The 17517-nt window shown below is 32.7% G+C and overlaps 1 protein-coding gene across 4 annotated transcripts in view; it reads right to left on the reverse strand.

Moving 5' to 3' along the window:
* Positions 1-17517, reverse strand: part of LOC124362953 (spermidine synthase) — a 30516-nt gene that overhangs the window by 708 nt on the left and 12291 nt on the right. For 3 of the 4 annotated variants that reach the window (XM_046817858.1, XM_046817857.1, XM_046817856.1), the window contains exons 2-5: positions 16846-16982; positions 13144-13264; positions 7440-7686; positions 688-917 (exon numbers count right to left, since the gene is read on the reverse strand). In XM_046817858.1, coding sequence (XP_046673814.1) covers positions 688-917; positions 7440-7686; positions 13144-13264; positions 16846-16976 — 729 coding nt within the window. In that variant the 5' untranslated portion in view covers positions 16977-16982. Of the gene's footprint in view, positions 1-687; positions 918-7439; positions 7687-13143; positions 13265-16845; positions 16995-17517 lie in introns of all 4 variants that reach the window. The other variant, XM_046817859.1, reaches the window with a different exon arrangement.

The raw sequence follows: 17517 nt of genomic DNA on the forward strand, positions 1-17517 counted from the left end.
TAAACTTTTTGGCACAAATATTCTTAGTCAATATTTCTAAATAGTTTTTGCTCAATTAAAATCAACAAAACATGACTTTAACCACTTCTCCATTTGTTTGATTTTTTTGCAGTGACCATGAGCAGGTGGATAAACACATGGAAAACCCTTTTTTTGTCAACACAGCAAACTCTAAAATTGATATCTCAAACAAAAAAGATTTTCTACCATCACATTACCTTCTTTGTACATAATTACATTATAGAGTAATGTAAGAACTACCAAATATGCAATGGACAGACATTGATACCACAAGTGATAAACATTTTTAGCACCTCTCACGACTCCCCCCAAGTTTTTTATTCTTATTCTATTCTACTCTTGAATCCAGTGGTGTAGTGGAGCGGGAATGCGTGGGAACAGCGTTCTGGATATATAGTCGTTTTGGGCAGATAAAGAAATGGCAAATGTTTTGCTGAATGTTAATTTGGATAAAATGATTGTTCCCTGTAAACTTCCTGAAGACACGTGAGCCTTCAATTTTATGCTCGTAGCTACTCCAGGCATTTAAGAAATCATTCAAATTTCCTTATAATTTGTCAAATGTACCTAGCTTTCGCATAGTAGAAAATTTGTCACTACACCACTGCTTGAACCCATATAAGATTAACAACAAAATATATAGTAAGCTGGTAGTATAACACTCACCTGATTCAAACTGCCCAACACAAATCCAATCTGGCCAGTAGGGTAGGTAGGCACTGAAGTGATGGCATATGCTGTCCTGGGAAATACCTGGTGGCAATGGTTAAACGTCTGACACACGTGGTCTAGGCTAGCCCACACAGTCCCGGCCTGGCTACACACTATACCTCCTGGCCTCAGAGCTTGTTGCATCAATGAGAAATAGCTCTTCTGGAACAGTGATACTGCAGGCCCTGTAACAGACATTGATGGACAATGAGCATGTGATTCTTGATTGCACACCTCTCTATTTGTTACACAAGAACGTAAATCACAAATTTAGTTTCTGCTAGTTTCGTTATTAGAAAGATATGGTTTTGCCCTTTAGAGAGTATAAACTGGTAGTTAATGATGGTCTTTATTAATTTTCAGGTTACAATTTACCATAGACGGAATATATATTTATCACAGTGTATCATAAGAAAATACTGTTTTAAAACCTTTGCCAATACATTATTAACACATGGGTGTGTTGATTTCCATGAGTGATACTCGAATCCCAGTTGTTTTATGGTGTAAAAGTTGTGTGTTTTCTAGTTCTAAAAACTCTGCCGGAAGCATTACTGCTGGTGACACCACATGTTTTGAGGTTATTTTTTGTTAACTTCATAATGTCTACTATTTTTAGACACTTGATATGAAGAGATAATTTGGCAAGTTAGGATACTGTTAATGTTGTTGGCTTAGCTATGATTTGGCATATAAGACCTCTCTTTCTTTTTAAGTGATTTAGTTTTTTTTACTTGTCTAATTAAAATCCCTCAACTTAGTTTGGTGTTACACGGATGCGGATACTAATGCTTGCATTAAGGTTTGGTGTCCATATGACTAATGCATCATCAGCACATCATGTCCAATCATTCAAACTTATCTTGAATTATTTCAACTAAGTATCATAGAGACAATACAAGACAAAAATATCTATATGATTTGATTTTTATATTTTTGTTTCATTTTGCAGAATTTTCACAAAATTCAAAAGCCCTCTGTTAGCTGATTGTACTTATGATGGTGTGAGTAAATAAAGTAGCAAGACTTGTTTACCAAGGCACATTTCTTGGTTTTTTTTTTTATGTTAGTGAAACTAATCATTAATTAAAAACATCTTTTGAGTTTATGAAGTACAATCTTGTTTATCCGGATCTGTTTTTTAGAATGTTAATTTGTTTCTCCTTAACACATGTTTGGCTATCAGAATAATACGTACAATCGGTGGCGTAACTAACGCAAATGCAACCAATGCGGTGCATTGGGGCGCAGGCCTTCAGGGGGCGCAGGCCCTAGAAGGGCGCAAAAGTGTTTTTTTTTTTAATTGAAGCTAAATTTGTGGGTAACAAAACATTTGACCACCGAGTTGTATTCGTTATTCTAACAGTACAATAGTATGAACTATTAATACACTATTTAAAAATATTCTCATGAATGAGTATATTGAAATGAAATATGATTAACTAGTCCACTCAAGTCTAGGTTATCTGCGATGTTACTATGCCGGACTGATACGTTCAGTTTGAATGTTGGGACACTACTGAGCCGCGCGCTGTCCCCACAACTCAGTTTTACTTCCGTAACTGCTGCGCATCTCAAGGTCATGCGGCATGTAGTAGGCCCGCCGCCCCTCCCCTCTCGTGTGCCGGGTGCCTGGGCGAGTCCAAGTCTCGGCGGGGGAGGGGTTGGCCGCTGCGCACTCACAGACTAGTCACCCTGTCCTGGTCAGTCGGTCCTTGTTAGTACGATTGTGCGTTCAGTAGTGTGAGTTTTATTACAAAACAATTTGTCTGTGTATTTGTTATACAATTTAAATCAGTGGACCGTTTTTTACCGTATAAATTTGGTGCGTTTTTAATGGATTTCGTTATGATTGTTTGTGATTGAACGAAATGGACGGAAACAAAAGACCTAGTGGTGCCGAGTTCCGAAAAAGGAAAAAACAAGAAGAAGAAAAAGTGAAGAAACTACCAAAGATTGACACGTTTTTTAAAAAACGGGATTTTGCTGATACCTCTCAAAGTCAATCAGGTGACGATGGTGTTGGTGAGAATGAAAGGTGGGCTTGGGGGTAAAATATCCACGTCAGAAGATATCGTTGAATTGAATGTTCTTGCCGATAACCAAACTTCAGAAGTCCACCAAAATGTGAGTAAGTCTGCTGATTTAAATATTACATATACTGCTCCTTCTATATCAGCAACTGGCGGAAGTATTTCAGTACAAGAAAATACTGATGTCTTTGGGTATAATCTGCAATGATGATGGAGTAGAGAGTACAGACATAGCTCTCTTTTCTCAGAAGATATTAACAATGATGAATTGAAATCTCGGATTTTGAACTCCGAACCGTGTAGACCTCAAGGGCCATTCCCTAAAGACATTAAAAACAAATAGATCCTTTTCGAAAGATTATTATTTTTCCGAAACGAAAAACTGGTCAAAAAATTGAGCGCTTTTGGCTTTGTTACTCTCCGTCTTTAAAATGGCGTGTATTGTGAACCATGTTGGCTGTTTGCTAACAGACTTGATAAAAACTTTAACAATGCATGGTCTACTGGAAAATTAATGATTGGAGAAATCTGTCAACAAAAATTAAAGACCACGAATTGAGTAAGTGCCATATTAATGCATGTATCGCATATGGAATAAGAAAAAATAATAGAGATATCAAAACTCTTTTCTATGACAAAGAAGATAAACTGGTTGAAGTAATAAAGAGAATTTTGGATGTTATCATAACAATGTCAACCTGTAATCTAGCTCTTAGAGGTCATCGATCTGAAAGCATAAAAAATGTTAAGAGTGAGTCAGGAAATTTTCTGAATATTATTGATCTCCTTTCTAGATACGACCCTATTTTAAAGAATCACCTGGAAAACGAAGATAGTAGGGTAAAATACTTAAGCCCTTCAATTCAAAACGAGCTTATTCATTTGACATCTCATCAGATTTTGAGTGTAAATATTGACTGATGTTCAACAGTCCTCCATTTTTTTCTCTCATTTTAGATACTACACAAGACATTTCGAAAATTGATCAGTTATCAATAATCTTAAGATATGTTTTATACAAACCAGACCTAAATCAGCTTGAGATAAATGGAATCCTTTTTAGGCTTTGTGCAAGTACTAGACCAGTCAGCCGAAGGACTAGAGGATCTTGTAGTTAAATTTATAGAAGAAAAGAAAATATCTTTTGATAAGTGCCGAGGTCAAGGATATGATGGCGCTTCTGTCATGAATGGAATTTACACATGACTGCAGACCAGAATAAAATCAAAGTCTCCTAACGCTGAGTATGTCCATTGTGCTAGTCACAATTTAAATTTAGTTTTAAAAACGACAGTGTGAAATCGATTTCAGAGATTTCATCATTCTATGATACAATAAACAGTATTTATGTATTTTTTTCGGCCAAAGCCTACCAAGATGGCAATGTTTAAAAGAGTTGACCGACTCCTGTGTTATCAAGTTAAACCTTGAAAAAACTCTGTCCTACTAGGTGGTCGTCAAGGTACGACGCTTTACTATCATCAATGTAAATTTTGTCGCTGTGCTGAAGTGATCTATCGAAAATAATTTTGACTTCAAGCAAGAACAATGAAGTCGCAGAAGCAACTGGTCTTATAAAGGAAATGTCTTCTTTTGAGTTTGTTTTTGATGTTAGTGTTTCAAAGTTGAATTTTAGAAAGAATCCAGATCACGTCGAAAACCCTACAGAGGTCCGACGTTAATCTAGACGATGCAAAGAATCTCCTTCAGAAGTGTTTTTAAATACTGTGAGCCAACTGCGAGGAGAATTCGACGATGTCCCTAGATCAAGCCAGGAGGTTAGCTGCTAAGTGGAATATTGATTCGTCAATGACCTCCAAAACGTAAAAGAAAAGTAAAGACTTTTTTGACGAACTTTCTAGTGACTATGAGTTTAGTGATCCTGTGCATTGCTTTAAAGTTAGGGTATTTGTGAGAGCTGTTGATATTTTAATTTCACAGTTAAACGAAAAGGTTTAAATCTATGTTATGTATAACTGACAACTTTCAGTTTTTTAAACCCAGATAATTTGTTACGGTTTTCTGACGAACAACTCGTACAGTCAGCCTCTGACTTTTGTAAAAAATATGAATCTGATGTGACTCATGCTTTAGTTAACGAAGTCATTTGCTTTAGAAATATAGTCAAAGACGACATCAGAAGTAATAAAATAAGCAAAATCAGCCAGCTGGCTGATTATCTATTGATTGAAAATAAAGTTTATTTCATCAAGTGTGCCAAACGTATGTACTGCATTCATAATGTTTTCTTACATTACCCTGACTGTGGCAAGTAGTGAAAGGTCTTTTTCCAAACTAAAAATAATTAAGAACTACTTAAGAAATTCTATGTCCAATACTAGACTGTGTGACCTTAGTGTAATTAGTATTGAACATGAGAGAGCTCGGTCTTTAGATGTAAAAAGGTTAGCTAGACGGTTTCCTAGCAACAAAGAGCCGTAGGGGCTTTGTCAGGGAGTGGGAGTAGGAATTAAAACCCTCAATTAAAATGTCTATGTTTTCATGTTTAGCATAAAATTAACATTAAGATAATGTTGGAGCTTCTTACATCATTTATATGTCACTGAATAAATGTAAAATAAATGTAAAAAGTAAAAAGAAGTAGTCTTATTTTATCGTCCTAAAAAGTACAATAATTAATTGAAAGTATGTAATGTGATCCTAGTCTTGTAGTTAGCCCTAATTGAAATGTTTGTACATAATCTTTGACAATCAAAACATGTAAATGTAAACAAAAGATTCATCATTGGTGTTAACATTTACCAGGTGTTTTGCCAAATTTAACATTAGTGTTTACGTTTACCAATTACCAGGTGATTGAATGATTTGATTTAAATTTTACTGTTTTGACCAAGAAATACAAACAGTAAAAAGTCATAACATCATAAGTTTTAATAATCCATTGATTATAAAACATTAAAAAAATTAGAAATACCGTCATTTTTGACAGGATGATAACCTAAATAACCTAGTATATCATATATCTTTCCTCTAATTGGATAGAGATTGTACAATGCCGTATGTAGCGAAGCAGTATCCAGGAAGACTTGCATTGGGCGCAATCAAACTAGTTACGCCACTGCGTACAATACTTTGACAATGTTGTAAGAGACCTAAAAGAGGTTGATAATTGTAAATTTGGAAGTGTAAGGCGGGTATTGGCTGTGGACAACTAGTGGTACAGCTTGTTCTACCAGCGTGACAACTAGTTAACTAGCCCGGTCAACCAGTTGCACAACAGCGTAGTTAAAATTATCTCAGAACAAAAACAGCATATTGAGCTGAACAATGTTTAGTTTGAGTGCTCTAGTCTACTGTGCACGCGTGTTCCAACACTAGTTGTGTCTGACTAATAGGCTGCATATACAGCAATTCCTCTCCAACCCAGCTGAGCAGAGTCTGGACAGTCAACTAGTTGTACAACTATTTTTAGTTGAGCAACCGATCTTGCATGGCTATTGCCTCCAATTTAGTTCAATACACACAACACCACAACTGTCTACAGCTATTAGCAGCCTAAACGATTGGCTTCAGCCCGACAAAATAGAATCAGTGTGTTTATCAGGGTTATCAGCAGGTTGTTACAAAGATCTGAACTAAAATTGTTACAGTAAAATAAATTAAACAATATTTATTTGTAAACAATAAAACTAAAGGAAATCTTTACTTTTATGATCTCATTTTATCAGTAATTTATCTCATTGGGAGTTCTTTTCTACTTGTAATTTTTTTTTAATGCACATGACACTTTTTGCAAACTTTAGTCTGTTTACCACAGTGTTCAATAAAAACAAGTAAATACTTCATTTGAATTCGTGAGAATCAAGTTAGACCAGTTTGTCCCCACATGTTGGTTCTGTTTCAGGAAATATTGTTCATTTGAGGATATACTTAGTTGCTATCTCATAACAACATTTTGAGCTCTATCAGCAAAGTGAGGTAAACATTAGATTAGCCTATCTGTAAACAATGCCTTTATTGTTTTACTCCCAGACAGAAAAAACAAATAGACCTATCACAATATATTGTTATGGGTCAGTTTTAGTAATCTGTACTTTAAACTTTGAAGACAAATTCAAACAAGATATCATTTCTTTCTTTTAAACATTCTTCACAACTTTAATGAAATTAAGATATAAAACTGAAACTAGTATGTTTTACCAATACCTAATTATAATATTGATGCAGCTGCCTTCTATATTGAGAAGAGAAACAAGGAGTGTAACATTTATTGTAGCCTTGTATCTACCAGCTACTAAATGGATAAATATCCATTGTCACTTTCAGTGTGTTACTTTTTATATTAGTGTTGAATATTACTTTTAATTGCATGTTATGAAACAAAAGTAGCATTTAATATTTTGCTTAGTAAACAATATGGATACAGAGCTCCATTATTTAGTACATACAAAATATAATACTGTGTCCAAAGAAAATCATGTTTTGATGTTGAAATCACAAAATGTGTTTATCTGGTCTCTGGTCTGTTACCTTCATAATCAGGACTAGGGGAAAGAGAAGAGAGAAAGGAAGGAAGCTTTGATAGCTAAAATGCAATGGCCATAAGGATTAAAATTTGGTTCCGAGTTCGAAATAACATAGGTTAAAGCCCCACTTGTAACCATTCCATTTCCTATCATGTTGAATAGACCAATCAAAAAGAAGACTCCTTACCTACGGGATCTGAGGAGTCAGTAATGATGACGTCAAACTGCTCCCTGTGGTCGGCCATAAATTTAAAGCCATCTTCAACATATAAAGTGAGCTTGGGATGATCCAGACCACAGCCCATGAATGGGAGATGTTCCCTGGACACTCGCAGAACTCCCTCGTCTATTTCCACTTGTGTGATCTCCTCCACGGCGGGGTGTTTGGCCACCTCCCGGGCCACACCTCCGTCTCCGCCACCCACTATCAGTACCTGCACACAACACAGATACGTTCACTTGACACTCATAGTACTTTATTCATAAGCAACACACTTTTCTCAATACATATTCATTATTTGAAGCTATCAAGTTTATTTGTTAGTCAAGAAATAGCAATATTCTTGTGAAAATAATACAACACATACCCAAACCATTCATTGCTGGTGTTAGCCTGTATTAAACGTTTTGTCCTCAATAATTGAGTCAAAGAGATACATAATTAGTTGTCTAAATGGCATGTTGCTGTAGCCAAAGAGAAGCAATCAAGAGTTGTGTCTGCTTTGATCCTGAACCATTTCATTCTTACATTCACATAAACTTTGACGTAGTCAATAACTTGCCTAAACTAAACCTCACTTCTCAAGGTTAGCTATTAATCAGTCTTAAAATGTATGGCTTCAAGGCTTAAATTTTTCAAATATATATGTATGTATGAAAACATTTCTTACTTAAGTTATTACTGAATAAAATAATTTTTAAAATTTGTAACTAATACAGTTCTGGATTTGATTTGAATTCAATTTCATTATTTAGTTAGTAATAAGTTATATTGAACCACCAACTGTGATATAATATTTTTGTACTGAACCGCATTCATATAATTAGAGTAACTCAAGAAAAATTATTTGGCGTATGCTACTGAAATCTCAAAATAATTTTGTTTGTGAACAAATCAGATAATTAGATAAAAATTAATCAAGTACGTTTACTGCAGATTGGCATGGCTTGTTTGTTAGTAATAAACCAATATAACGGAGAATTGAAATATCCTACAGAACTTAAAGAGTCAGTACATCTTGATAGACTGCCCTGGGGAAAATCAATAGGGTATCTCCTTGGACCAAGAGGAATCTATGTGCCATGTTTCAGGTCTCAAGGATCATTCTATCACAAGTTACTACACAGAAGGATGGACAACAGCCCTGTTGGATTCAAAATTGGCCGGTCATTATCACTTGAGGGGAGGAAAAGAAATTCAATTTTATCTGTCTGTCTGTCCCCATGTTATCTTGGAAACATTACTGACCTGTAGACTTGGAATTTTGCATGAGGCTTCATTTCTATATATATAGGTAACACTGAATTCAGTGATGGTGCATATCATTCCATGGGATTTGGCTGAGTAGCTAATATTTTTACATTTGTTATATGAGTAATCATGACGGCAATTATAAAATTCCAGAATGTAAACAAACAACATGGGAACAAGAAAATAGCAGAATAAATAAAGTTGTAAAGAAGTAGACTACTATAATATGAGATCTTAACACATGACATATTAATACACATGTTGCTTATTCATAAAATAAAAAGTCAGTGACAAGACTTGATTTCAGCCCACTCTTTCATTGTAGTACCATCCCTGTCTCACTGGAACTTTTATTATTCTAACACTGTTACGAAACCTAACCCAATGAACAAAGCATGAATGTACTGTGGGCAAGATATCTCGAAAAATAATTAATCTGTAGACTTTTCTCATTTCTACATGGACAAGAATAAGTTCTATGATGGTGCAAGTTTTGTGGAACTTGTCTGAGCGTCATTTATGCCTATCACTTAATAGGCTGACACAATTTCTCTTCTGTATGCTGGGTGAGATGTAAAATTTCCTTTCATGTATATTGTCTGTCTGTTTATCTGTCCGCAGGAGATTTTGAGAATTAAATGAACTATAGAGGCATACAACCTCAGCAAACCCTGTTACACGTCACATGGTGTGGCATACTCCTACCTTCTATGTACAGGGTTAATGAAAATTATGGTACCACTCAATTAGTAAAAATAACATTTTTTGTTCAAATAATCTAAATATGTATCATATTAAACATATTGCACAGCTTTTATGTTACAAATACAAAATATTAACCCTCAGAACGGTAAGCCTGGGGAGCTTTCCAATCTAATATATTGTTTAACATAACAAGACTCCAAATTTTCAGTCTTAATACGGTAAAAGACAAAATAGTGCACTACTAAATATGCAGATAATCGCTTAAACTTTGATTCATATATTTCATGATCTTAATTGTGCAAAAGATAATCATAGCCATTGTTCAAAGTGAGTTTATATTTATACTTGAAGCTACAAGATGGCCATCATTACACAACTTGACTCAAAATAACCTTCATTCACAGTGTTTATTCACAAATCTGAGAAAGACCATTCTCATATAGATACATCTGGTACAATGGAGAATACAACTAATAATCTTTTGAGTTGTTTCTTCATTAAATTTGTGTATTTTACTACTAAATAACATTTTTTATTACTTTAAATAATTTTATTTTTGTTTAGCAGAAGCCAGAACTTGTTAGCCTTTTGTAAAATATATCATTAATTATTGTCACATTAGTATTAAGAATTCAAACTAGTTTTAATACAAAAGTGATTTTAAATTAATTATAAACTGTTTTTGGTTGGTTCATTGTACATAAAACCCGAGAAATTGTCTAAATTTATTCATAAAGTCTAGCAAAATTTATTAAAAAAAAGCAAATCAATCCACAAATGAATTAAAATTTTCTACATTTAAAATCCTGGTTGTACCCAAGCTGAATATGTGAATGAAATAGATCCAAACTATACAAATATGTAAATAAGGAGAACATCTAAAACTAGCATCTTTATTGCTAGCATATCATCTTTATTACTTGCCACACTATAATATATAGTATGATGCGTGGTAAAACAGTAACAAAGTTTTGAACTATATTTTAATGTGAATAATGTAATACTTTTGTAACAATTTTGAAAAGAAATTTTGTTCAAATTCTAGCAGTTGCTTTTGTTTCAAAAATTTTATAAATTGAACGAACTGAAGAACTTATAAAATGTGCTCTTAAGTGAAATAATCAACATCTTCAGACTTGTAATAAAACTTAAGTGACTTAATAATTATTTTTACATTGAGTTATAAATTTAAAGTTTGATCGATATATTATGTTTGTTTGTAGCATTGTAGGCGCTATTCGTTGTATGCAAGTACAATTTATGAACAATGAATTTTTGTACATTTAAAGCTTATATTTTATTTTATTTAAAAAATATGTAAGTTCAGCTGCTATTAACAAATTTTCAAGACAGTTTTTTAACTCGACAAAATAATTGGAATATATAGCTTTGTTAATTACATAATTATTTTGAAATTTGTATAGACATTTTAAAATTGTCATGCTAAATAGTGCTGAGGTTAAAAAGCTTTCTGTTCATCCACCTTTTTACTAGACAGATAAACCACAGAAGGAATCTGGTTTCTAGTGGTGTGGAAGGAATGCAGGAACTGGTTTTGAATTATACAAAAAACTTGTTTAAAGCACCGTTGTCTATTCCTGCTGCATCCTCACTATCCACACTAGACAGCTACTGTTGAATAACAATATATATGAACTGTTTGTTATATGACTCAACTCTTCATATGAAAGTTAACAAGCTCTGGACAGTGCAACTAATTCTTGATAGTGGGACACTCATTAATAATGGAGATAGAGTGGTTCTTCAGGACTAGAGACCTGATTATAGTGTAAAAATACCAGTTAACAATGATGGTTATAACAACTTTTACAATGATTATGCAATTTTCAGAGTAATTATGTAACCAACAAAACTTTACAGGCAAACAATTACACCCATTCCAAGATTGCCTAACTTGTTTCATTTATTTGTTGGTACTTATATTGCTAGAGATATAATGCATTAATTCTTCCCTTCCTTGGTATGTGATGTGGGATATGATTTTACATGTAGCTCAGAAGTACTAATGTGCTTAATAGAATATAAATTAATAAACCATATTATCTGTAATCAAGTTCTGGTGAACTTGCAACAAAATCAGCTATTTGAAATTATTAATTTTGTCCCTAAAAAAATTAAACCTTTCAATCCCAATATATACAGACAAAACATACATGCTTGAAATCCCAGCATCCAACTGCATAGAGGTACAGAAATAAGTTATTTAAACCATAGAATGTAAAACACTTGCGTTGTACCAAAATGATTATAGAGAATAAATTCTTCTAAAAAATTTGAGAACTAAACTTTATAATTATGTATTTTACAAATGCTATAGAACTTACAATATTATGGTAATCTGCTATGCTTCTATATATAAAATCAGCTGTAAATAACAACTAATTACATGGTTTATTATCGAGAAAGCACTACATTGTTGTTTGATTTTATTACTTACGTCATTTTTAGTATTATTCTCTACATGCTTATTTCTTTCATATCCAGTAAATTAATGGTACATCTATTTAGTTTGACTTTAGTTTACTTGTATCAATTTCTAGAAATCTCATATATTATTTGTTTAGTGGGATAAATTAATGAAATGTGGTATTTTTTATCATATTGACCATACTTTAATATAATAAAAATTTTTAAGTGTGCATGGTTTTCTTTACTCTTAAATACAAATTAAAAAAAGGTTTGAAAGCTGTTTTAGACAAATCTTACTCTATTACACACATTTACTATATATCATGATCAATAAATTAAATATACTATATTGAAGAAAATTGGTTGAAAACGTGTAAAATATTTTTATCTAATGTCTGCAAAATGCGCAAAATAGAGCTGGGTTTCTTAGCAGATACCTTTCACTAAATCACTTAGGTTTCAGGTAGATTTATTTTCAAAAGAGGCGGGGATCTTAGGAATTAACAGCTGTTTTTGTTTTAAACTGGGATTGATGTTCACAGTCTATGGGAATAGGTTGGACCTCACAGTTTTTAAAGGTTTAAAATGCATTACAGATCAAATTAGTGTAAAATTCCAAGAGTCTTGTATGGTACACAAATAGAAGTGTCCAACATCTTTACTAGTATCCTAATATTCAATAATATATTACTCTGGTTTACACAAATATCATATACTGCATTTCTAAAGGAAATTACAATTATGTACGGTCATAGAATACACCAGTAACCAGTAGTTTAATAGTTTATTCAACTGCTATATATTTATTGTCTCGTGGTCAGTGGCTGATTTTGTGGTTATGCTATTTATCTTGAGTTTCACGAGGCAAGCTCCATTTGTACCTCTTCTGTGTTCCAATTTTCTTCTCTACTTATTAGATAGATTTATTTCTATTTTTAGAGCGACTTTTATAGTTATGGTAATCAAAACAGGTGGTAAGTTCTTTTGAAGATAATTTTATGAACCTAGTTTTAGGATATTTAAGCTTGTAGAAAAACAAATGTTTGTTAAAAATATGTATTTAGTAAAATGAATTTTAAACAAATAATATAGCAATATCTTTTAATATTGTCTTATTTTTCGGTGTATAATTAATTGAGTAGTAGAACCTCTAAACCCTAAATATTACTTTTGGTTAGGGTACATGCCTTTATATATTTTTGTAATTTATACCCAATATAAATATTGTCATTCTTCTAATTTTTAATATTACAAATTTTATATCTAAAGTAAAATATTAACATACCTTTTTAGGAGCAGGATGGCTGCATAGAGGCAGGAATGAAATCATTTCTTGATATGAGAACTCGTCAGTTTCCGTGCACTGAATGATGCCATCCAGAATTAAGGCTTTGCCATGGTTTTTCCTAGTAAACCATAACAATTTTCAGTTAAAATAGTGTCAGCTATATGGCTAATATACATCACAAATTTCACATTATAATTATATTGTAGTGGTTCATTAGGTACATATGATGAAATACACATTCCAACTGCCTCTATTGTACTGATGTTTATTTTATTATGAGAGTAGGATTACTAAAGTGAAAATATGCTTAGTACAGTGTCTCACTGATAATTTAAAATCTATTGCTAAACAATTTCCAATAAGCACACAAACTGTTCTTAAAGAAATGTTCAAGGCATGTTGAATGGAAACAGCGCAGTTTGTATTTTTAAATGAGTAATGTTTCCTTTAAATTCAAGAATCATTATACCAAAAAATTGCTTACAAAATAATCTGATGAAGTAAAATCTTTATACGTGGCAAGCCTCCCACTTTTACTATAAAATCTCCTTGGAAGCTTCAGTATCGAGTTTGCTAAATAACTTATATAGCACTTAAAAATAAGGATTTGTTTATGTACGTATGTGTGTTTATATATAAACATTCTCACATGTATTTTTAAGCATGGACGCCAATTGGTGTCCATAGCACACAGCATCAATTTTCTTGCTCTGTGCTGTGGGAGGTCATAGGCATGTTTTGTCTATAAAGAGCTTCCTTTTTATATTGTTGTATTTATATAATATATCCTTTTTCATCATAGCTAGTATACAAATCATATGACAAAACAAACTGATAATAAAGTGTTACTTGCACTAAAGTAATAGTAAACAACACTGGAAAGTCACATACACACACAGTTAACAACCTCAACTCAATAAAATGAAGAACTAATATTGGCACTAAATGAAAATACAAGACAACCTTGCATAGGTGCTTGCTGAACACAGCTTGTTCTTAATGGTGTAAACTAGAACAATAATCAGCCGATTTAAAAAAATTGCATTACCAAAGTTATTTAAACAACGAACAATTAATTATAACACTCAGAAATGCATACAAATACACACACGCACGCGCGTGCACACACACACACACACAAGTTGTCATTGAGTAAAAAAACTCCTGAGTTACAAAAAAACATTTAAAATTACGATGCACGAAGTGTCTGCCACACATAGCTAACGCACACATGAAGTGCCTACAGCATTTAATGTGTTAGTCTTTATTCAAAGTAAAAGACAAAGAAGCTAAAAAGTGAAAGTGAAACATTATTCCTATTATATTGCAAGATAGAATATTTGATGATGACAGAACTTTAGACTTTTTGTTATATGTTGCCTTATAAACCATTGCATCACTAAAATAAAAAGAATCCATATAACATAGTATACAGTAGAGTCCCGTTAATCCGACCTAATTGGGACCGAGCCCTATTCGGATTATGTGATTGTTCGGATTAGCCAGAATTACAGAAAAATACGGTTTTAAACTTGAGAATGGGTCTATTTTGTTATAGAATTATCAACATTGTTTATTAAAACATGTTTTCTGACTGTTGCATTGTATTTCTTGACAAATAAACGTGTTTGCGAATACTAAGCACATTTACCGTATTTACTGTGACAGTTCTATTGTGCAATGTGAGCGTACTGGATATTGTACGGGTCCACGCGTTCAATAGTTGTACGAAACTATGCGTCATCCAATAGACTCTCTTTAATGCGACAGAAGACAATAACTGAATTTATGTCTTTTAACAATTAATATTGTACTCAATAATAATATCAGTACTGTACGTCCAATTTTTGTTTGATTTAACTTCTTAATACAGTAATTTAACTCATACTTAACCTATAAGTTTCAATTTGGTACTGTATTTAACTTCATTATTTATGTACTGTACCGTACACAATTTGTCTTAATAAAATACTGTATGTCTATTTAATTAAAGTTTTCTTTGTTTATGTACGAAATGATGCACCCATTTTCATTTTTTATGAAATTAGTTCCTATAACTGTTCATTATCGTTATAAATAATTCCTCCTGGACCCGTTCGGATTAACCGAGGTTCGGATTACACGTGTTCGGATTAGCGGGACTCCACTGTACCTTCGTCCGTTACAGTACTGATCTTGTTGGCCTCAAAAATTCTTAACTTTTTTAGGAAGGCGCAAAGTTTAGTAACTTTGTATGCTACATAATTTTGAAGTAACTACTTTTACTTAAGCGTGTGATGAAAAAGACACAGGTTAAATTAGGGAAAATGCAAATGTTTTATAACATTTATAATACGTTATAAGTAAAGTATTAAAAATGTTATAGGTCTACATATGTAATTTTTTCATCCTCTTATTCACAATAAATTTGTCTATAATATGATATTATTTAATAATAATTTGATTGGATATAAATTACAAAAAAAATTACTTTGTAGTTTTTTGTTATCACTTCTGTGATCTACTGTTGCTTTACACTATGAGACAAAAAATAATATCACTTTTGGAAAACATCTATTAGTTTCTTACTTAATTTTGCATGAGAGTACAAAATTTGATCTTAATTGGTTGGAAATAAGGATAAAAAACACAATTACAAACAAATACACAACACAATCGTCTGACTGACAATACAACTGGAGTGACACGATGTGACAGCTGTTATGCGATGTGAAAAAGATGTGGATGACATACTATAAATAAGATTGAATACAATATTTCCAGAAAGGTCTACACATTTGCATAGAGCGTCATGATTTTGTGATGTTTTGTGACTCATAAACATTCAAACAAAAAAGTACTGTGAATAGCCCACTCGTTTTTTCTGCAAGACTATGTATAGTCGACATTGTCTTCTTGGACCATGTACTTCTTACTCTATAAATAGCACACTTGTCCTTAAAGGGTTAAGGGTGCTTAAATCTGGGTGCATAAATTGAACTTCCTGAAAAACAGTAGCAGCATTCTATCTTAATCTTAAGATAATGGGTGATTATAAAACTTGATATCTGGAGTTTTTGAGTGTTTCTAAACCTCAATGAGAATCGCCGACCTGAAGTACTTGAGAGTCACTCTTGACATAAGCCCAACTTTCCGAATCCATCACCAAAAGATGGCAGGAAAGACAATAATTGGTTTAGCTTTGAGAGTGAACAAAAAACACAGTTTTTTTATATCAGTTTTGCCTCTACTGCTAAAACTTTGTCAATTTCTTGCTGAAAATTGTTCTTGCAACAAAAAAATATATAATATATATATATATATATAACTTAACAGGATAACAAAAGAGATTAGTGATATTCAATTGGCCCTCTTCAGTAGCCCCAATACAATCTCTCACTGCTATCAGTGAATGGTTATTGTGTGAATGGAGTTAACACAAGGCATGTTTGTTGTGATTCCTAACTAATGTGTGTCACAAAGCTTTAGTATGATTTATGTAGTTTTTTTAAACCTAGTTTGAAGGATATGTTGGGTTAGTTATCCGCCTAAGACAGAAATCAAATTGCAGATCTCAGACCAAAGTGTTAGTGATTTTTGTATTATTGAACGATAGCAAATCTTTAAACATACACGTATAGTATGATATAATATACAACATTGTATATTAGTTTTAAGTAGCTTGATACCATGATATAAAAATAAAATAATAATACTAACGTTTGAAGCACCATGATGTCTTGGTACTTGGACTTCTCCTTGTGCAGAACCTTATCCACCTGCAGTGAGAGGCACATTCCTGGCCAGAGGTCATTGAGTTCACTGAACCATCCTGCCTTCAAACTGTCCATCAGCAACTGTAACAATAACTATCATATATTCATTATTATAACAGGCACAGATGTGATAATAGGTGAAAAGTAACGGTAAGTCACATTGTCAAACAGTTCAAATATAGTTAAGCTACATATAATACCACTGTCGACTGTTTAAATGTGTCTTGCCATAAGGTGTTATAAAAATCTGAGAAAATGCATTTTTACTGATCTTTTACAACCCTTACATCAAACGACATTACACAGAATTTACATCAAGTTCAAGAGTGGATATGGCATCTCTCAATTATTTATCACATGATCACCAAAAAATAGTACTCTATATTTTCCCTTTTACTGGTTAGCTTTTAGATTGCTTGATAAGTTTTTGTTCCTTCATCATTTTTCATAAAACTTGGCACAAATAATAAAACAGCCATCATTGGAAACTAAGAATATTTCTTTATCTTTAGCAGAAATTTTTGTTATAGTAATATAAATAGGCCTACTCATATTATAAAGTGCAACACAATAACTTACATTACTTTAGTGTTATGAATTTATCAGAGAAAACCAC

Source organism: Homalodisca vitripennis, chromosome 5 (genome assembly GCF_021130785.1).
Source record: "Homalodisca vitripennis isolate AUS2020 chromosome 5, UT_GWSS_2.1, whole genome shotgun sequence".
NCBI classification, from domain to species: domain Eukaryota; kingdom Metazoa; phylum Arthropoda; class Insecta; order Hemiptera; family Cicadellidae; genus Homalodisca; species Homalodisca vitripennis.